Source organism: Muscardinus avellanarius, assembly GCF_963383645.1.
Source record: "Muscardinus avellanarius genome assembly, chromosome: 3".
Lineage (NCBI taxonomy): Eukaryota > Metazoa > Chordata > Mammalia > Rodentia > Gliridae > Muscardinus > Muscardinus avellanarius.
Window position 1 is genome coordinate 11,227,381 of NC_137788.1, and position 21,252 is coordinate 11,248,632.

Below are 21,252 nucleotides of genomic sequence, written 5' to 3' on the forward strand. Positions count from 1 at the left end.
TGCTTTTGCCTAGCACAATCTTTTCAGGTTTCATTCACATTGTAGCGTTCCTTTTCATGGCTGGATAATATTCCATGCTGTACCTATAACGAATTTTGTTGGCCCATTCATCTGCTCATGGCCATCTCTGCCTTCCTGCGGCCGTGACTAGTGTTACTAGGAACTTTGACGTATTTCCTGAAATTCACAAGATTTTGGTTTGGACATCTGTCTTCTTTTGGACAGATACCTCGGAGTGGATTTACTAGCCCACGTGTAATTTCCCAAGGGATTGCCAGACTGTTTTCCATAGTGGCTGCACCCTGACACCCCCCTTCTGAGGACCCACAAAGTTCCGTAGCTTGGATACCACGGGAGCAAAGGGATTGCAAAAACGACGCCTTGGTCTCCAAGTACAGGAAGCAGCTCTGAGTACTGTGGTTGGTCCATTGGGCCAGAACTTGTGCTAATGAGGCTAGGTCAGGGCTCCAATCCCAACTGACCAGTGAGTGACAGAGTGGACACTGCGCCCTATCCCTGTGGCCCCGTCCGTCTCATGCCATCATGCGTTTTTATGATTTCACCTACAAGAAAATAAATTCTAGCATTCACAACCAACGGAAGGCGCACTGGGGCCCGTGGGCATCCGAGTATTTACCTGCCTCCTCTCCTCCTTCAGCTGATTCCTGTGGGCCACAGAGTAAACTGCTGAACCCAGCCCAGAGCCTGGGTCTCTAAAATGAGGCTGCTCCTCTGTGGAAAGAGACCACGTGCATAGGAAAGCAGGCTGCCTGCATCCTTTGGCTTGGCCCTTAAGGGCCTCCTCTAGATGCCGTTGGGTCCGCAGGTCGCCAGCCTCCCCGCGGGCCAGCGCCCCGTGGGCCCCTGCGGAAGGCGCTTAGCCGCTCTCCCCAGGTTGACTGCGCTGGGATGCTGGCACGCTGTTGTCTAGGGGGGTCCCGCTGGCTGTTTTAAATTGTCCTGTTTGCATGGAATGAAGCTTGCTATGGTAACCAGGGCTGGTGGCTGGAATCCAGAGCCCCAGTGAAAAATGCAAAGCCTGTGCCCGGGGAGAGAAAGAGGCGCTAGGAGGGGCTTATCCACAGGGTTACCTCCCATCTCCTGAGAAGACAGAGTAGGTAAACTGTGGCACGAGTCTCCTACACCACAGCAGAGAGAGGACACAGCCCCACAAGGGAGGCCCCAGTCCTTCCATCCCATCCCTCTCCCATATTTAGCCAGCTCAGGGCCAGGTGGAGGCTGCTCCCTCCACATGGGGGACGCAGGCCCAGGCTGGGAGTTGGGCAGAGGCCCCAGCGCCACTGGCCCAGACTGGGAAGGACAGCACCCCATTGGGGGGTGGACAGCACGGGGTCAGGCTGCCCCGTGGGGTAGAGGCGGAAGGACCCCCCCAGCCCAACTCCCAGCTGGGCATTTGGAACCTCTTTCAGGCACCCACAAAGCAGGTACCCCATTCCCTCCCTGGTGCAAGCCGCCCCCTCCCTCGGAGCTCCATGGGGTGGCCCTCTCCCCAGCACCCTCACCCCTGAACACCCACCGCGCCCCCAGCCCGGATCAGGCTTGGGGCAGTGGTCCATTGGGGCAGAGAGGGGAGGGGACCGAGGACTGGCTCTGCCTGCGCGCCCCCATCCACGCCAGGGGTGCCGCCTTGGCCCAGTCTGGGTCCAGGCCCACCGCCCCGGCCCCCTGGGGGATGTGTCCTGGAGGTGGGGGGCGCGGGAGGCCCAGGGCGCGCCCGGCCCCGGGCCCCGGCCCCCTCCCGAGCGGCAGGCGAATGGTAGGCTCCGCTGAAAGAGTGCCTGGCTGGAGGCGCGCGGTGTCCTCTGCGTGCAGCTCCGGCGCCCGCCCGCGGGGTCTCCGAGATCGCGGTGCTCCTCCTCCTCCTCCTCCTCCTCCACCCCCTGCCTCCTCCCTCGCCTCCTCCCCCGCCGCCTCGCCACCGCCGCGGCTCGGCTCGGGCTGGAGGCGCCGCTGTCACTGCTGGAGGAGCCGGCGCTGCTGCCGGGGCCCGGGGGTCGTGGCAGGGGCGAGCCGGGCCGCGGGGGCCCCGACAGGTAGAGCCGGGGGCGCCCGGCCGCGCTCCCCCCCAGCGCACCATGCAGCCCTTTGTCACCTCTCTCGCCCCCAGGCCAAAATCCTGAACATGATGGAAGACAATAAACAGCTGGCGCTCCGCATCGATGGGGCGGTCCAGGCGGCCAGCCAGGAGGTGACCAGCCTGCGAGCCGAACTCACGGCCACCAACCGGAGGCTGGCGGAGCTGAGCGGCGGCGGCGGCCCCGGGCCCGGCCAGGCGGCGGGCACCAGCGCCTCGGCGGCGGCGGCGGACTCGGCAGCAAGCATGGAGAACCAGCCCCATGGCGCGCAAGGTAGGGAGCGCCCCGGCGCCGGACCCGGGGCGAAGCCTCTGCCTTGGGGCTTACGACCCTGTCCTCCCCGGGCACTGCCACTGCCGCTGCCCGGCTGGGAGTTGCAGGCTGCTGTCATTAAACGAAAGCCCGGGCAGTGTGCACGGGGTCACATGGTCACACCGGCCCAGGCGCAGACAGAGAGTCCCTTCCTTCCCGCAGAAGAAACTGCCTTTGCGATGGCACAGGGCCCCCAGCTCCGGGGCAAACTTTTCATGCGCCCACCCCCGCGGCGGAGGCGCATGCCATCACCTGCCTCTACCCCCCACCCCCAGCTCCCCAGGATTCTTCCTTTGGAAAGACTCGGGACTCTGCTGCTGCGGGCGCTGGATGGGACCGGTGTGCACTTTTCTCCAGGGATGCCCAAACCCCTTGTCTCGGTTGCATGTGGACTTTTATTACCTCCCCCTTTGAGATGGTGTGGGCAGTGGAATCTATCAATGAACAGCAGATGCTCTGCAGGAAGTTTAAATTTCCAGCAACTAGGGGCTTGGAGAGCCACTTCCCAGGGGGGAGCTGGACCTCAAAGGTTGAGTGATGGACGCCCGGTGGAAGGGGACCTGGGGGAGGTAGGTGGCAGCCCCTGTTTGGAGGGATTCGCTGCAGTTCACAGGAAGGGGAGAGAGACAGCTGGCTTGTGTTGACATTGACAGAAATGAGGCTCTGAACCCCCTACAGGGGTTAAAGGTGGATGAACGAACGTCCCTGTGATGCTCTACTGGGTTTCCGTGAGTTGGAAAGTACAACAGTAAGCAAGCTTTGGAGGAGTCTCCCCCCTCCCAGTGCCTTTTAAGAAACAGCATTGCTGTTTATTGACATAATTTAGATTGTAAACTAAACTGCTAAATTCTGAACAGGACGGGGAAGGGGGGACCTCCAGCCCACCAGGGCCACTTGTATGTCGCTGGAGAAGTACGGGGTACTCCGCGGCTCAGAATGATGTCCTGGTTCTGTGATTTCAACTGCTTCTCCTAAGTGTGGGGAGAATGTTTCCATACAGATGTCGGATGTCCTCTTTCTCTCTCTTGCCTGGCCTCACCTGGCTGGAAAGGCAGGCCTTTGAGAGGTAAAGCCTGGCCAGGAGCAGTTTGGTGTCAAATTCTCAGTTAGATCTGGACTTGACACTTCAGAAACCTAGTAGAGGTCTCCAGGAATGGGAGAGTGATTTGGTAACGGAGTAGCCATGACGTAATGTTGGGAAGAGCGGGTCCTGGTGTTAGCTGCACAGTTCCCAAGGTTGATTTCTGGTTATCCTTATCATCCATCCCTTGTTATGTCACTGCATTGCGAGGAAAACGTTCTCCCCAGAACCTGGGGCGAAATTAAAAAAGAAAGAAAAATAAATGGGAAAGGCAGATGGCAAGATAATGCTTTACTTTTTCTAAGAAGAGTCTTCTAATATCAAAGCCATAGCTAAGAACCGGCATCTTGCTAAGACTTCAAAAGCCTCGTAAAAATACGCTGAACAACGCTGGTGTATTTGCCACTGTCTGCCCTTTTCCTGGGCGTGGAAAAGTTAAGTAGCTTTTTATCTAGGGGAAGCCGGGCAGCGGCGATGCGCACCCGCTCAGCTCGGATGCTGAGGTCTGGCTGCTGGTTAAAGAGTTAAAGTAGAAAAACAACGTGCCCCTTCCGTTTTTCTTTTTTTTTTTTTTTTTCCTATAAAAATGCACAGAGCTGCAGAAGTGGAAATGGCTTTTGGATATCTTGACATCTGCACACATAAAACAGGCAGCTCCCCATGACCTCAGACTCACCCTGCCCTGACCTGTCAGTGGCTGGAGGGGAAGGAGGGTTTCCATCCGTCCTCTTTCTACCACTGGTTATTTCTGCAAACCTCTAACGAGGGGGACTCGGCCATTCTGTAATCAGGAAACATAACGTTAATTGTTGGCTACATATGTACTTAAATGGATGTGCGTTGATGTTGCTATGGTGGTTATAAAGAAGACAGGCCTCCCCTCTAAACACAGGGCCCATCATTTATTTATCTAGAGTACCAGCACCCCCAGTCTGGTGGTTTTCTTGCTGTTTGGCCTCTTGGAGGTTTTGGGTTGTGTGTGTATAGTTTCTCACGGCCTCTGGCGGCATTCCGGAAGCGCAGAGCTAGCCTCCCCATTTCTCTCGCTATGGCTTTTATTTTACTAGAGGAAAAGTGTTGAGTTCCTGCAAGTTGATTTTAAAGCGTGGCCGATTGCTTCTTCAGAGCACACCTCCGGGATGGCTCACGAATGCGCTGCTGCCCGGGGCTCTCTGCCAGTTCTTCTGGAAAAAAATTGGTCTGGGGTTTCATTGCGTCCCTGCTGGTACCATTCAAGGGGGCCCAGACCCTAAGAGTATTTACTGCTATTAAGTTTTCACTTTTCAAATCAAGGTTTGAAATGAAATGAGTGTGTCTCAAAAAAAAAATACTGTACAAGTCATCTTGTAATTAAAGGGTACCATGCACGTCATCAACGCATGCTAACGCATCTTTAATAATACCAGCGCACACGGTTAGGAGAGTCACCTTTTGCTCCCCACGCCGAGAGATCTCGTTGGTTCCATTCTCAAATTTCTGCTGTTGTTTAAAGAGGTTCTCTCCTTAAATGAATGAAGCAAGCTTACCCATCTGTCCTTGGATATTTTGTCCTCGTGTTGACAACTGGCGTTGCTTTCCGATAAAGAAAATCTGGGTTTTCCTAGAGGGTTAATGCAGCGTGTCATTTAAACAAAATATTAACTTGGTTGGTACCCTCTGTGAGCTGGCATGGTTGCTATGTAACAGAATCTAGAAAGTGAACTGCTGAAAATCTGGGCTTTCGGCACTTTGCAGGATCTTCTTTCGGAATCTGTTGAAAGAACTTGGCGGCCGGCCCATCTTCTCCCTCCCGGCTGCGACAGAGCTGGATAATCCCTAATGAGGAAGCACCCGTGCAGGGTGGCACATTTCTCAGCTCCCAAGGCCGCCTCTTGGGTTGGCCGGGGTCACGACGACCGTTGACAGGTGGACAGAAGGAGGCTTGGCAAAAAAAAAAATAATAATAATAATAAAAGAGCCCAGGATTGGTCCCAATTTGTCTTGTCGTTGGTAGCCAGAGAAGGGATTTGTTGAAAGTAACATTTTAAAGTGTTTTCCTCAGCGTAACATCTCCAGGAAAATGTGTTTAAGATGCTTGCTGTGTTTTTGAGGTGGAAACATAGTTTGTTTCTTCGAGGATGTTTTATCTGATCAATGACTGATATTAGATTCAGTGGTTTGCTTTGCTCTGCAGATAATAAGACAATTAGGAGCGGCTGTGCCCAGCTCACCTAGGTGTTAACCGTATGTAACATAAAATACTTATGCCTGGTTGTGTGTGTGTATGCTGCAATTAGTTTCTTCTAAAAGGAAAGAATTAAATTTGTATGCCTATACGAGTGAAAGTGCTAAAAGCATCTTTCTTTGGTGTTGAGTTTTTCCTGTTTACCGAGTTTCATTAAATCCGGCGAGGGACCCAGCACGGTGGTGCACACCCCTAATGCCAGTACCTGGGAGGCCGAGACTGGAGGATCACAGGTTCCAGGCCAGCCTCAGCAACATGCTGAGACTCTCGGCAACCTAGTGAGACCCTATTTCAAAACAACAACAAAAATTTAAAAAGGGGATTGGGAGTGTAGCTTGGAAGTAGAATGTCCCTGGGTTTAATCCCCAGTATCACTAACAGAAAAGAAAAAATAGGGAGGAGGCCATTTCTCCTGCCTTTACATTTTGCCCTAGCGACATGCAAGTTTTATTTTCCTCCCCAAGTGTTCAAATAGGCTATTATTTAAGGTCTGGCTGCTCTTATCTACCATGACTACAACTCTGCAAACTCTTTGGTGAAGTATAAATTATCTTGGGAGCGAATTGAATGTACGAGCCGTCTACAGAGATGTTAGACCCTACTGCTTTGCAAAATAAGTTCTGTCTCTTGCCTTCTCCTTCCCCATTTATCCCGTCCCTGCTCTTGTTTCCCAAGCTAGACTTTTATCATCTTTTAAAAAAGAGAATTTTCTGATGGCGGGGAGTCCCCGGGGCCTCTGGGAGTTTCTCTCTGAGTTACAGAGCTCAGTCACCGTGTTTCAGCCACAGTAGGGGGCTGAAGGGATGTGTCTTTTCCCCACCTGGTGGGCTGTAGCGAGCTGGGGCTTGAGCTTTCTTCCTGAAAATTATCGTGCACTGTCCCAGAGACATTACTCACAGATCAGTACGGCGTGGTAGAAATTAGTTATTGCTTGGCTATTATTTAACTCTCCAATGTGTTTGGAAAATGTCTTGGGAGGGTCTCTTAAGTCCGGTTTCTGGTTCTGGCGAATTTCATGGTCCAAACCTTGGTCCCGGGCTTCCCAAAAGCATCTTTGCCGTCACCCAGGAGTCTTAGCCGACCCAATTTTTAGAATAAGAGCGCCGTCACACTTTGTCCCGCGGTAAGGCGGTTTACGTTTCCATCCTTTTATGCTCTTACTCCTGAAGACCATTGGCACTTTGAGACATCCTGTGGGGTTATAATTCGTGACTTCCTGGCTGCCAGGGAGTTGATGGCAGATGGTTTGGCAGGTAGAAGTCACTCGCTGGAACCCTGCCTGTCCACTCTGCAAGTCAGCGGGGCCCAGTAGGTCACTGCATTGCGTGCGAGTGTGAGTGTGTGTGTATGTGTGTGTGTGTGTGTGTGTGTGTGTGTGTTGTGTGTTTCTAGATATTCATTTTCAAGTGATCAGTCTAAGGAAAGTGACATTAACATGAGTCCCTATGTTCTTTTAGCCCCTTCATAGCGCTGGTTCTCGTGAGCCTTAGTCCTTGGTCTCACACCCCGCCACCTCTGGACATCAGCCAAGAAGACAGCTCTCTCTGCCTGTGGAGCCCAGGGAATGGGTTTTTAAGTGATCTTGCAAATGTAAATTAGCCAGTGTTGTGTGGGCTCAACACTGGGGAGAGTAGCCCCTGGGAGGGCGGGGACATCACCCTAGTCACTGCAGAGTCCCAGTGCGTTAAGATTCAGCAGAGCGGAGTTAAGAAAAAACAGGCCGGGCATGGTGGCGTACACTTGTAATCCCAGGACTTGGGAGGCTGAGACCTGAGGATCGTGGATCGTGGACAGCCGCAGCTACTTAGTGAGGCCCTCTGCAACTTAGTGAGAAAACTGTTTCAAGATTAAAAAAAAAAAAAAAAATAGGGCCGGAGCTGGGTGTGGTGGCGCACGCTTGTAATCCCCGCGCTTGGGAGGCAGAGACAGGAGGATCGCACAGATTAAAAGCCAGCCTCAGCCACTTAATGAGGCTCTCAGCAACTCAGTGAGACCCTGTTTCCAAATAAAATATAAAATGGGGCTGGGAGTGTAGCCTAGAGGTAGAAGGCCCCTGGTTTCCATCCCCAGTACCATAAAAAATAAAATAAAATAAAAAATAAGGCTGGGAGTGTAGCTTGGAGGTAGAATGCCCCTGGGTTCCATTCCCAGTACTGCAAAAAAACAAACAAAACCAAGCAAGAAAATACAGTTTCCTTGAAGATAATATAGCAGCCCCCCACAGTGGCAGCTCGCACCCAAGGGGCATCCCAACAGCCAAGAGCTCTGGGGACCCAGGGGCCATCTTCAAGGTCCCCATCCATGTCCATCTGTCCTGAATAACAGGGAGGGGGCGCCATCTTCCTCCCCTGTGAGGTTGGACGGGATGAGTCCTGGACGCGCTTAACCCTCTGATTCCACCTCGGATCTGAGCGGCAGGGTCTGCGTTGGGCTCTGAGACCTCCCTGCTCCCCTCATGGGATCCGGAGCTATGGCAAACAAAAAAGAAACTGAACCCAGTTTTAATGAGCTTGGCGAGGACAACTGTGTGGGCAGGTTGCTTCTCTAGGAAACCATTGATTCTCAACGGATTCCGGTGTCTTTGTTGACGAGGTGGTGCCAGGGCCTTTGGTTCAGGCTGAAAGGCCCCCTTTTTACCCCTTCACCCCTGATGAATGGGGATCTTCACGCTGGAGCTTTTAACAGGCAATTCTCTAGGCACAGAGCCACCCAGGCCTCTTCTGCCCTTCTGTGATGTGTGGCCAGGCTGGAGGATGGAGAGATGTCGGGGACGGGAGATGCCCTGCCCAGCTGACACCTCCTCGGGGCCCATCCGGAAACACGTGGGGTCAACTTCTGGAGTCAAGGTGAGTTGTTGAAGGCATCAGTGAATAAAAGCTACGTGTCAGTGATTTGGCCAAACTTCTCAGTGAGTGAGAAATCAGACACACCCAGTATCATGGTCTAGGGGACATTACCGAAAGGGCACTGGCTCTCTGAGCGGCTAAGTCCTTTATCTGTAGCCATGTAATAATGATGAGGACGTGACAATGACTGCAAACATCATCACAGCGTCTCCCCTGAGCCAGGTACTGTGCCGAGCAGCTTTCTTTTCAATGGTGTTACGTGGATGCGTTGGACCCTCACGGTGACTCTCAGACAGGTGCTGTTCATGAACCCATTTCACATATCAGAAAACCAAGGTGCACAGACGGCACAATCACTTACCAAAGAAAGTATGGCCATGACGTGGCGACGGTCATATTCCTTCCACTTGGTATCCAGGGTCACTCCGCTGCCACGTGACAGAGCCAAGAATTCAAACCCACCAGGTCTCTGCTATTTAAACTACCTGTGCAGCCGGGCGTGGTGGCGCACGCTTGTCATCCCAGCATTCGGGAGGCTGAGACCGGAGGATCGCGGTTTGCGGACAGCCTCAGCTACTTAGTGAGGCCCTCTGCAACTCAGTGAGACCCGGTTTCAAAATAAAGAATAAAAAATAGGGCAGGAGGTGTAGCTCGGAGGTCGAATCCCCTTAGGTTCCACCCCCAGAACCGCAAAAATTAAAAAATAAAAAATAAACTACCTATGCATCCCAGTCTGAGCTCCTAAGCCAGAAACATCCTCTGGTCTATCAAGTTAGGAAGGTCTGGGAGCCACAGGCCCGTCTCTGCTATGATCAGAGTTTCTCCACACTGTTGCAGTTTCTGGGCCCTTCTCTGGACACGAGAACTCTGCATGCCCCTCTGCCCTGGGCACAGGATAAGCTGATAGGACCCAGATGGATCCTGTTTGCAAGGATTGCAATGCCGGAGTCACTTGTCACCAGTGAAAAGAATCCTCTTGGTCCTGACCCCTGAGCCGCCTGTTGCTTCTTTCTCTTGGGGAACAAGTTCAAAAAACTCTGGCATCTTGTGGGTTCCCTTATTCCCCATCCACCCATGCCTCGCTCTCTTCTTTCTGTAGCCACAGGACCAGGACCAGAAAAGGGTCCTAACATCTTACAGGTTCCTTCACACCAGGCCTTCTCAGCCTTGGCACCGTCAACTTGGGTGCGATAGCTCCGTGTCAGGGGTTGCCCTGTGTTTGTAGGATATTAGCAGGATCCCCGGTCTCTGCCCACTAGATGACAGTGGAAATCTCCACATCCCAGACGTGGCAGCCAAAAACTGTCTCCAGAAGCTGCCAGATGTCTCCTTGAGGCTGGCTGAATTTATCCCTGGGGTGAATTGCTTTTTACACCATGGCATGGGGGACCTTGGGCGTGAATTCTCCTGGGGTGGCAACCCCGTGAAGGCAGGGAGTTTTGTAGGTCTTCTGCCGCCTCCGAGGACAGTGCCTGACACCTTTGCGAGCTCAGGCAAGGCTTGCCGAATGAATGGATGGCTAGAAGAGGGTGTGGGGGATTGGGTCAACTCATCACATTATACACAGTGCGTGAGAGTCACTGATTTCATTGATAGGTGATTTTGACTGAGTGGCCACATACCCATATATCAAGCACTGCTCCACATCTTTTACTTATAATACCCCCGATGAATCCTTCAAACCACCTTATGAGGTAAATGTTAGACTCGGCATCCTCCAGATGAGAAAATCAAGGCTCAAGTGAGAAGCTGCCAGCTCAGTGGTGCGTGTCTGTGATCCTAGGACTTGGGAGGCTGAGGAAGGAGGACCTCAGGTGTGAGGCCAGCCTTGGCAACGTAGTAAGACAACAAAACTTAAAAATAGGGTGAGGGATGTAGCACAGGGGTAGAATGGCCTTGGCTTCGATCCCCGATATAGATGAAGAAAAGAAGGAAGGAAAGGAGGGAGGGAGGAAGGGAGGGGAAGGGTAAAGGTTACATGAATTGCCCGGGATCACCAGGCCAGCACCAGGGAGGTCTTCTCCCTGGAGGACAAGTCAGCACCTCCCTTTCATAAATAAAGAAATTAAAGTTTAGAAAGGTTAAGTGGCTTTCCCAGGCCCCCCAAGGTGGTCGGCTGAGGGGCATAAGAGTATATCAGGACTCAGGCTCGTCTGTGGAGAACCTGTGTACCACCCTAGGGCAGGACCAACCAGATGGCGCAGCTAAGAGCCATGCCGGGAGGGTGTGTCCACCCTTCTGTGTAAAGCCTCCCTCCCTCCCTCTTCTCGTCTTCTTCCTCCTCTTCCCCTCTCCTCTCTGTCTCCATCTATTTTGCAAAATTGGGCACCTTGGTCCAAAGCCCACAAGATTTAATAAGATATGGACCATGTTATCTTGGAATTCGCTGATGGTCTAGCAGGTGCGACTGACTTGGAAACATAATTACATTTATAATAAAGGTCCAGACAGGTGTAATGGGAAAATAGACAGGGGAGTGACAAATCCAGAGGCCTCCACTGATAGCGTGACAGTGACGGTGTGCCACGAAGACACAGGGGGCCATGACAGGTGGCTCAGGAATGGAGTTTTGGGGGTATGTGGGGATCTGAGTCTGCAGAAGATGGCTACTAGCTGGGACCTTCTCATCCAGAGAAGACATGTCTTAAGGAAGGTATGAATGAGACGGGGCTTAGATCTTAAATAATAGCCTTTTAAAAATCATTATCCTCTCTCTCTCTCTCTCTCTCTCTCTCAAGAGAACAAGAAAAGATGTGCATTTCAGAGCAGACATGCCGGTGTCTTTGAGAATAATTTTCCCTCTATTTTCCCAGCTGAGGCTGGACCTTCTTGTCAGCTACGATAAATGGATTCGTTCATTTTCCTTGATTAACTTGAACTTTTTTTAAGCCATCGCACATAGTCTATTTGCTTTAATTCGGTAAGGGTGATTTGGAAAGCGGTAGGATTTGGGCTACTTTCCTCTCCTGCTCTCCCCCTTTTTTTTTAATTCTTGCCATTTGAAATTCCGCGCTCACTCCCTGGCTCTGGGTGGCGGCGAGGTGGGAGGTTTAGCAGTCCGATCCTGAGCCCAGAAGGTGCCATCGGGGGCCACAGAGTGTGATAAACGATGCCCAGGAAGAGCTGGCCTGGGATTATGTGTATATTGATTATCTTAATTACTGTGTGCATCGAGCGGATTGCTTTTCCTGTTCCTCCAAGGTTTACTATATGAAAGCAAAAAAAAAAAAAAAAAAAAAAAAAAAAGCACATCTTTAGATTTGGGAGTGAACAGAGAGGCCTGGCTGCTCTTGACTGACTGTCACCGCGCTTGGATTGATGCGTTCACAGCCGAAATAGCACCAGGCAGCCCTGCTGGAGGGAGCACCTGCAAGTCTTAATAAAAGTCGGGAAGAGCAGGAGCAGAATTCCATGGTCAGTGCCCGGTGTGGATCATTATTATTGACGATTACCAAAAAAATTAAAAATCAACTGGTCACCCAGTCAGTACCTGGGAGGCTGAGATAAGAGGATTGCAAGGTCGAGGTCAGCCTCAGCAGCTTAGCGAGACCCTGTTTCAGAATAAAAATAAAGGAGGGCGGAGGGTGGAGCCAGAGGCAGAATGCCTCTGAGTTTAGTCCCTAATGTAAGAAAGACAAGCAAATGGCTGGCTCGCACGCAGGTTGGTTCCTCATGGGTCAGCTCAGACTCCACCCTGCAACATGGTGAGTGGTGTTACCGTACCATCTCTAAAGCAAACACTTGGCGTAGCACCCTCGGTTCACAAAGTGGCTGCTTGGCACCTTTTCCCCAAGATGCCACTGCATTTATCCATTATCTTTGTCCCTTTGCTCTCTAGTCTTAACCGCCCAGCCGGCTCTTTGCAGTATCGAAGACCTGCTCGGGCCTCGTCCCCACAGACCCTCCCAGCTAGCGGGGACTGTGTGGAGGCCGGTGCAGCAAGGCACGTCTCCCCCGAGGGAGCAGACAGTGATGGAGCTGACCTGGCCAGCGCTGCCAAGCTGGTCACCGAGCCCCCGTCCTCCGGCGGCACAGTGGGGGAGAGGACTGCCCCGTAGCTGGGGTTAGGCGAGGTCCCACCCGGCCTTGGCCGCGGGCCAGTGTCTGCCTTGGCCTGGGTGGTAACACATTCAGCCCCGGCCGGCCGCCGAGCCCTCCTCTGAGCCCCACGTCCAATGAGAGCCCATGGCAGAGACGGAGGCCATCGTGACAAATGGAATCCCATAGCTGACACTAACTGGTCTCATCAGGGATCTGTAAACAAGAGCAAGGTCTCCAGGGGACTCCTGTAGGCACCTCTGGGACTCAACTTGCTGCAGTTCCGTACACAGACCTACCAGCTCGGGGATATCAGAACGGGGCCTTTTGCTGTGCGCCGCCGGGGGACAGAGGGGAAGGACGCACCCGGTGGTCTTTGCGGTGCGGGCGGTGGCCAGCTCCGATGCTCTGATTCCTAAGCTGCGCAGGCAACAGCTGCGGGACATTCCCGTGAGACGAGGAATAGTCCCTTCTGTGCTTTCCAAACCCCCATCAGCAAATCAGAAATAATAGACATTTGAACTTCATTTGAGGGTCTGTTTACAGTGGGTTCTAGAAGAGGAGAAAACATTTTTGTTTTTGTTTTTGTTTTTGTTTTTTTGTGGTACTGGGGTTCCTGGAAGCCCTTCTACCTCCGGGCTACACTCCCAGACCTATTTTTTTTACATTTTTATTTTGGAAACAGGGTCTCCTAAGCCAGCGTTCGCGGCTGGCTTCGAACCTGCGCGATCCTCCTGTCTCCGCCTCCCAAGCGCGGGGATGACAAGCGTGCGCCACCACGCCCGGCGAGGAGAAAGAATTTTTAAGGATCAAAATGGCTCCCCGCTTTGGGGTTTTTAGCTGTGTGTTAGCATTAAACGTGTCGGATTTCCCCGCCGCTAACAGGTATTGTTAGTTACAGAGCAGATGAAAGCGCCTCTTGATCCGGTTTCGAGTTCACTTTAGATTTTCATTTTGGGGGCTTCAACAGGGGAGCCAACACAGAAGTTGGCCAACGTGGCCTAGAACGTGACAGATAGTAAACATCTTGAGCGTTGGAGGCCCTACGGTCTCTTTCACAAGTCCTCGGATCGGCACCTAGAGCGTAGAAGCAGCCATTGACCATGGGTGAATGGACGGGCTGGTTGTGTTTCCATAAAACCTGATTTGCAAAAGCCCCGCACTATTTTATTTATTTATTTATTTATTTATTTATTTATTTATTTATTTGGTGGTACTGGAGTTCCTAGAACCCTTCTACCTCGGGCTACACTCCCAGACCTATTTTATACTTTTTTTTAAATTTGGAAACAGCGTCTCTTAAGCCAGCTCGGCTGGCTTCGAACCTGCCCGATCCTCCTGTCTCCGCCTCCCAAGCGCTGGGATTACAAGCGTGCGCCACCACGCCAGGCTAGTCCTTTTATTTTTGAAACAGGGTCTCACTGAGTTGCAAAAAGCCTCGCTAAGTAGCTGAGGCTGTCCGGGAACTGTGATCCTCTGGTCTCCGCCTCCTGGATGCTGGGATTACAAGTGTACGCCACCACGCCCGGTTTGCAAGGCTATCCCCCTTCTGTCTTAAAGATAGTCTGGCAGGTCTGCATGGGTTGAAATGGACCTGGCACAGATTCTGTGATACAACCAGGGTGGTGTGGGACCTGCCAACTCTCAGTCTCCCTGTCTGGATAATTCTTCATTGCGGATGTTGTCCTGGGCACTGGAGGGCATTTGGAAGCGTCCCTGGTCTCCGCCCCCTGGGCACCAGTAACACCCCATAAGACGACAAGCAAAGAGGTCCTTAGATGTTGACATATTTCCCCTGAGAACCAAAGTGCTCCTGGGTGGAAAACTCTTGGTTTGCTAGAGCAATCGAGTAACCTTGGTCTAATGGAGTAACGCAGAGTGTGCCTGGCACAGAGGGAGATTCCTAGGCTAGAACTCTTCCGTATTAATCATGCTAAGGGTCATTGAGTTATGAATTCTCTCCCCTTTCAATTGAATTCTCTTTATTTTCCCAGCGATTTCTGCCTCCCAGGGGCTTCTCCTGGTTCTAGAATGCAGGTTTTCACCAGGATGTGTGTGTGTGGCTTTGAGCCTTGTTCTTGGGAGGAGCCAGGCTTCCTACGACCTTCTCCATTCTAACACACCTGCACCCCAGACTCACCCTTGAGGTTATTGTCAGAACCCATAGATGGTTCATGTAAGAAGTCATCCAGCCAGGCACATGCCTGTAAGCCCAGTACTTGGGAGGCTGAGGCAGGAGGATTCCAGGTTTGAGGTCAACTGTAGTAAGTTAGCAAAACTCTCGGCAACCTAGCAAGATCCTGTTTCAAACACACACACACACACACACACACACACACACACACACAAACACACACACACACACACCACGATAGATAGATAGATAGATATATAGATAGATAGATAGATAGATAGATAGATAGATAGAAATCACCCAGAAGTCTTCAGTATGACCACCAGGAGGATCAAGGACTGATATACTTGGCTCATAGCAGGCCAAGGAAATAGATCTTGTGTCTCAAACCAGCACAACAAAGTGGCCATTTTCCCCGTGAGTGGACACACGTTTAACATTAGCCAGGGGCCAGCTTTCAATGGTTGAAGCTCTAGCCACTGTGGCTACTGCATAGCATTTTTTCCATTTAGATTTAACGTGTCTGCCATCCATCCTCCAGCTAGAACACCGATTCCCAGTTTTTAGTGAAGGAGAGAAAGAGAGAATATCAATGAGAATGAATGGATGAATTCTGGCCACCACACATTAGCAGTTATATTTTTTCACTGTTTGAGGACATACATAAATGCAGGAGATTACTTCAGTAGCTTTTTCACATGGGTGCTGCTTCTGGATTTGCATGTATTTGAAAAATAATGGCAGGTACATGCAAGGAAAAAATTATTTCTAGCTGGGCATGGTGGCGCATGCCTGTAATCCTACTACTCAGGAAGCTGAAACCGGAGGATCACAGGTTCGAGGCCAGCCTCAGCAACTTAGTGAGACCCTGTTTCCAAATAAGAAGGGCTGGTAAGAGATCAGAATTCCATGGGTTTAATCCTCAGCACAACACACACACACACACACACACACACACACACACACACCCCTTTTGGGTCCCCAGGCAGCACCCTGGAGATGGGTCAGTTTGGGACTTCCTGTCGCTGTCCCTGGCCACCCAGAGTCTCCGTGGCCCTTGGGCACTAAACGTATCTGGACCCGTGTGCTCCACCCTGTCTGGTGCAGTGTTCCACTTGGTACTTGACCAGTGCTTTGGCAAACTGTGGCTTGGGCCCTGGGACCCCGCCTCTTGCCCTGGTTGAAGGGGCGCCTCTACTGAACTCACCTCTGCCTCACCGTGACATCATCAGATTAGCCTGGAACCCGGGCTCAGGGCTTCAAGAAAACTCCTCCAAGACATCCGCTAGTGACGTGCCGGCGTGTGCACCAGGAGGCACCCATTATAGCCAGAATCACAGGACCGGCCCCAGACTGGATTTCAGGCGCTGTGATTTGACTGGCCAACGGCCATCCCTAACGAGCGTCATCCCGCCCCGTCTCCAGCGAGGCCCTGGAACCCCTCAAGCATGTGACCCATCACATCATTTTCTCATTTATGCCAGCGCTGGATAATGGCCTAATCTCTCCAGCGGCATGCAGATTTATGAGAGAAGATGGCACTTAAAAAAGTGCTTCACGATTCCCTGGCCAACACCCGGAGCTGGCCCGCGCTGTCTTATAATCAACCTGCTTTGGACAATACTTTATTACCTGCGATGAAAATGACCTGGGAGAACCTAGCAAGTGGGTTCTGTCTCTCTTCTCTTGTGTTTGGTTAATCTTTAGTGGGTGGGTTGCTTCTGGGAAAGCATTAGAAAGAAGCAGATACACAGAAGGGAAACGCCGCTCGGGATGAGAGCTGTCTGGCAGGACATGGTCATTCCAACGCCCGCTCAGCCAGCCCAGGCGACAAGCAGCTGGGCGTGTTGGCAGAGCGCCGGGTTTAGGTATTTGGAGGAAATATTATGTGCAAAACCAAATATATCCTGCGTGGGAGGAATCTTTCCTTCATTGAATTCTGTGCATGAGATTGTTTTCTTTTTGTTTATTTTGTACTGGTGATTGAACCCAGGGGTGTTCTACCGCTGAGCTACAACCCCTGCCCAATTTAATTAATTAATTAATTAATTAATTAATTAATTTTTTGGTGGTACTTGGGGTGGATCCCCAGGGCCTTTCTACCTCCGGGCTATATTCCCAGGCCTATTTTATATTTTATTTGGAAACAGGGTCTCACTAAGTTGCTGAGAGCCTCACTAAGTAGCTGAGGCTGGCTTCGAACCTGTGCGATCCTCCTGTCTCAGCCTCCCAAGGGCGGGGATTACAAGCGTGCGCCACCACGCCCGGCTCTAATTAATTTATTTTTGGAACAGAGTCTCGCTAAGTCGCTGAGAGCCTTGCTACACGGCTGAGGCTGTCCTCGAACCTGCCGTCCTCCTGTCCCAGCCTCCCAACCACTGGGATTGCAAGGCACGCCCGGCTGAGATTGGTCTTTGAAGAAATGCAAAGTTTAGTATACATAGCAACCCTAAGAAATGTTGAGAGTACGTATTGGGAAAGGAACTCTGTTTCTGTAAGGACTTCTTAGAACAAACTAAGATCCTGACACAGGGGAGCTTAACTTTTAAAGTATAGGATGGAAATCCCTGGAGCCCACTGCCCGGGTGACGTCCTGTCTCCTAATACTTCTTGGATGGCGAGCGGGGCAGTAGCTTTGTCAGAACCTGGCCCCATTCCTCACAGGGATGATCCTGGTCCTGATCGCCCTGGGCCGCTGTTGGGTGAGATTAGAGGGCGTATGATGTCTTGAGCATGGTACCCGGTGCTTGCCAAGTCCCCTGGAAATATGGTTAAGAAATGTTGCTAAGAGTCTGGCATCCCTGCAGGTGTAAAAATGGTTAAGAAATGTTGCTAAGTTTCTGGCATCCCTGCAGGTGCGGAGGAGGGAGACAGTCCATTCTTTGGGTGACACTTTCAATTAACATTCATGACTCTCACGCTGATTCACAAGATGACCATGATGGTCAACCGAGGAGCTCACCACCTGCTGGAAGCCAGAGGAGGAGGAGGAAGGACCGGGCGGCCAGGGCAAGAGGACAGCATGGGAATCAGGAGACCAGGACCCTACCCCCACCCCAGTTTGCAACCTCAGGATTAAAAGGAACCCAAAGGAAATGTCCATTTCTGCTGTGGCTTGTGATGCCAACTGGATGGTGAGGTGTGGGGCGTGCGGTCCCCCTGCCTCTGTGACCTGCGGACGCCCACTAGCTGCTTAGGGGGTTGGTAAAATACGCTTGTGGGGAGAAGCCCTCTGACGTCTCTTCTGTGTCCGGATTTCCGCAGCTTCTGGTCCTTAATGATAGCACGACGTCAGTCTATTTCACCTTTAAAAATCTTCTAGGTTGTTTAATTGAGGAGATGTCATCTTCACGGGCTTCACAGTAATGATAAAAGTGTGTGACGTCTACCAGAGACACGGGCTGAATGGGGCCGGCACGCTGGCCAGCGAAGCCAGTAGCCCCAGCAATGTTTGTTCTACAGAGGAAGCGGCATCGAAGACCAGCTCGTACAGTCTTTGCTTCACAGTTGGGGAAGCTGAGGCCACAGAGCACGTCACAGCAGGGCCCAGGATGGACTGAGGATGCTGACTCCCTGGTCCAGCTCCTTCTTCCTCTGTACCCCACGCTCCCCTCGCAGGCACAGACTGCGCATCACAGATGCGGCCTGTCTGGTCCTCAAGGAACTTCCAGTCTTCCAATACACAAGGTGGACACAGAGGAGCCCTCTGGTGCGGGCTTTATGTTCACTTTGGTTTTCTGGGAAGCAAAGAAGAGGGTGATTTAGAAGAGGAGGAGGGGTGGGAGAGAGAGAACAAGCCAGATGCCCAAATTAAAACACTAAATTTTCCCAGAGTTTATGTGCTCGGAGCAATGTAAATAAAGGTGAGGGCCGGACCCCTCCGCCCATAAATCAGCCTCCACCGCAGCTCACTCCCCGGGCTTGTTTGGGCATCTCGGCCCATCACCCACACCTCTTGGCGTTTCTGAGATACAAGGGGGAGGGCTCCATTTGTCATCCTGATGGGCCTCCCTAGGGTTTCTGGCGCTGGATCTCAGGGTTGCCTTCTGCATGAAATATTAAGCTCCAGGACAGAACCAGGACATTTCTGGATGCGGGCAGGCTACACCGGGGAGGCCGGTTCCTCTGCCCTGGCGATCTCATTTGCATTATTTTGCTCCCATCCATTTGTAATATAGTGGTGGGTGTCCATCAAAGAGCTATTAACTTTTCAGCCAGCCGCTGAGAGGCTGTCGGGGCTGCCTCTTACAAGTCCCGGGATCACGGGCCCTACACCTCGGATTTTCAGTGGTTGTCATGAGCCACTGTGGAAGTTAGAGCTGCCCCCAACCACCTTATTTCTATTAGGACCGTGTGAGTCAACAGCACTGGCTTTAACTGAGCTCAGGCTCAAGCACCAGCTCGCTGCCCCCTTGTGTCCATCTTGTTGGGTCCCATTGTGGATATAAAACACAGCTATTATATAACAGTCTATATCTTAAGCGAGTTAATATATGGGGGTCCCTGTGCCAAGTGTATAGCTCATATATACTAAAGGGCTGATGGATATCAGCTATATTAAACTGACTATTAAAACTCTGGAGCCAGGCGTGGCAGCGCACACTTGTAATCCCAGCATTCGGGAGGCTGAGACCGGAGGATTGCGGTTTGCGGACAGCCTCAGCTACTCAGTGAGGCCCTTTGCAACTCAGTGAGACCCTTTTTGAAAAATAAAGAATAAAAAATAGGGCTGGGGGTATAGTTTGGAGGTAGAATGCCCCTAGGCTCCATCGCCAGTACTGCAAAAAAAATATATATATATACATATATATATGTATATATGTGCATATATACATATATATGTGTATATATACATATATATGTGTGTATATATATACATATATATGTATATACACATATATACATATATATACATATACACACACACACATATATATGTATGTGTGTGTGTGTGTGTGTGTGTATATATATATATATATATATATGTGGTCCAAGGTGTCCAGAGAGCTGCAGTGTGGCTTCTCTGGAGAAGGGACAGCAGCTTTGAGGAGGCAAGAGTTAAAATTGGAATCTTGGCTTTTCTTTTTTTTCTTTTTCCCAAGTAAAAATCCCAGAGCGTGTGAAGTCTTAATGTCCTCATTTATTTTGCGGTTTGATCTATGGGGTTCCCCATTTGGCGGCGGCAGGAGGGACTCCCCGGGTACCCACCGCTCCCCGCGCTCACCTTAAATATGCCCAAGCAAAAATCTTATCTCTGACAGCTCATGCATCACCCTCCGGGGTGGGGAGGGAGCCCCGCGGACTCGCGGACCGGCCCTCGGCTAACGTCTGGATTCGCTACCCCTCTGTTATTCACGACCCGCCTGCTGATATCCCACCCGCTAGTCCTTCCCCTGGGAGAGGCGCCGAGTGCCGCCGGGCGCTGGGTCCGGGCTTCCTTGGTCAGTTGGTCTGGGCTGCATCATCTGCCTGGTGAGCCGCGTCCTGCATCCCCATAAATACTGGTTTATAGTCCTGGGATGTTCTAGAGGCCAGAGTGAGGATTCGACCCCGGGCTCTCCCTCCAGCTATGGTACTAGTCTGCATTTATCAGTTAAACGAGGAGAGGGTGCAGGCGGACCCTGGCTTCCGTCCACCTGTTTTCCATGCTCACCTGCTCTGTGGCGGGCCCCGCGCTGGCCTCTTGGATCTCATGAGGCCACTGGGGTGAAAGGAAAGTGATGGAGGTCTCAAGGACAATCACGGCACTCGTGTTCACCCTGTTCTCAGGAGGAACAAGAAGACACTGTCCCAAAAGCTGTCTGTGGGTTTCCATGTTGAATCCTCACATCAAACACACAGTTAGCCAGACGTGGTGGCGCACGCTTGTAATCCCAGCGTTCGGGAGGCTGAGACCGGAGGATCGCGGTTTGCGGGCAGCCTCAGCTACTTAGTGAGGCCCTCTAAAACTCAGAGAGACCTGGTTTCAAAATAAAGAATAAAAAATAGGGCAGAGGGTGTGGCTTGGAGGTCAAATGCCCCTGGGTTCCATCACCAGAACTGCCAAAAAAAAAAAAAAAAAGAATAAGCCAGGCGTGGTGCCGCACGCTTGTAATCTCAGCACTTGGGAGGCTGAGCCAGGAGGATCGCACAGGTTCGAAGCCAGCCTCAGCTACTTAGTGAGGCTCTTGGCAACTTAGTGAGACCTTGTTTCAAAATAAAAAATATAAAAATAGATCGGGTATGTTGCCAGAGGTAGAGACCCCTGGGTTCCAGGACCACAAAAAATTTAAATTAAATTAATTAAAATTAAAATTAAATTAAATTAAATTAAAAAATAGGGCTAGGAGTATAGCTCAGAGGTAGAATGCATATAGATCGGGTATGTTGCCAGAGGTAGAGACCCCTGGGTTCCAGGACCACAAAAAATTTAAATTAAATTAATTAAAAATTAAATTAAATTAAATTAAATTAAAAAATAGGGCTAGGAGTATAGCTCAGAGGTAGAATGCCCTTGGGTTCTATCCCCAGTACCAGAAAAA

At 51.3% G+C, this 21,252-nt stretch overlaps 1 protein-coding gene across 1 annotated transcript in view; it reads left to right on the forward strand.

Annotated features, from left to right (window-relative positions):
- Positions 1-2,128: 2,128 nt before the first annotated feature.
- Positions 2,129-21,252, forward strand: part of KAZN (kazrin, periplakin interacting protein) — a gene marked incomplete at both ends in the record, with an annotated part of 415,307 nt that continues 396,183 nt past the window's right edge. The window contains one exon of the mRNA XM_080690664.1: positions 2,129-2,369. Coding sequence (XP_080546790.1) covers positions 2,144-2,369 — 226 coding nt within the window. The remainder of the gene's footprint in view (positions 2,370-21,252) is intronic.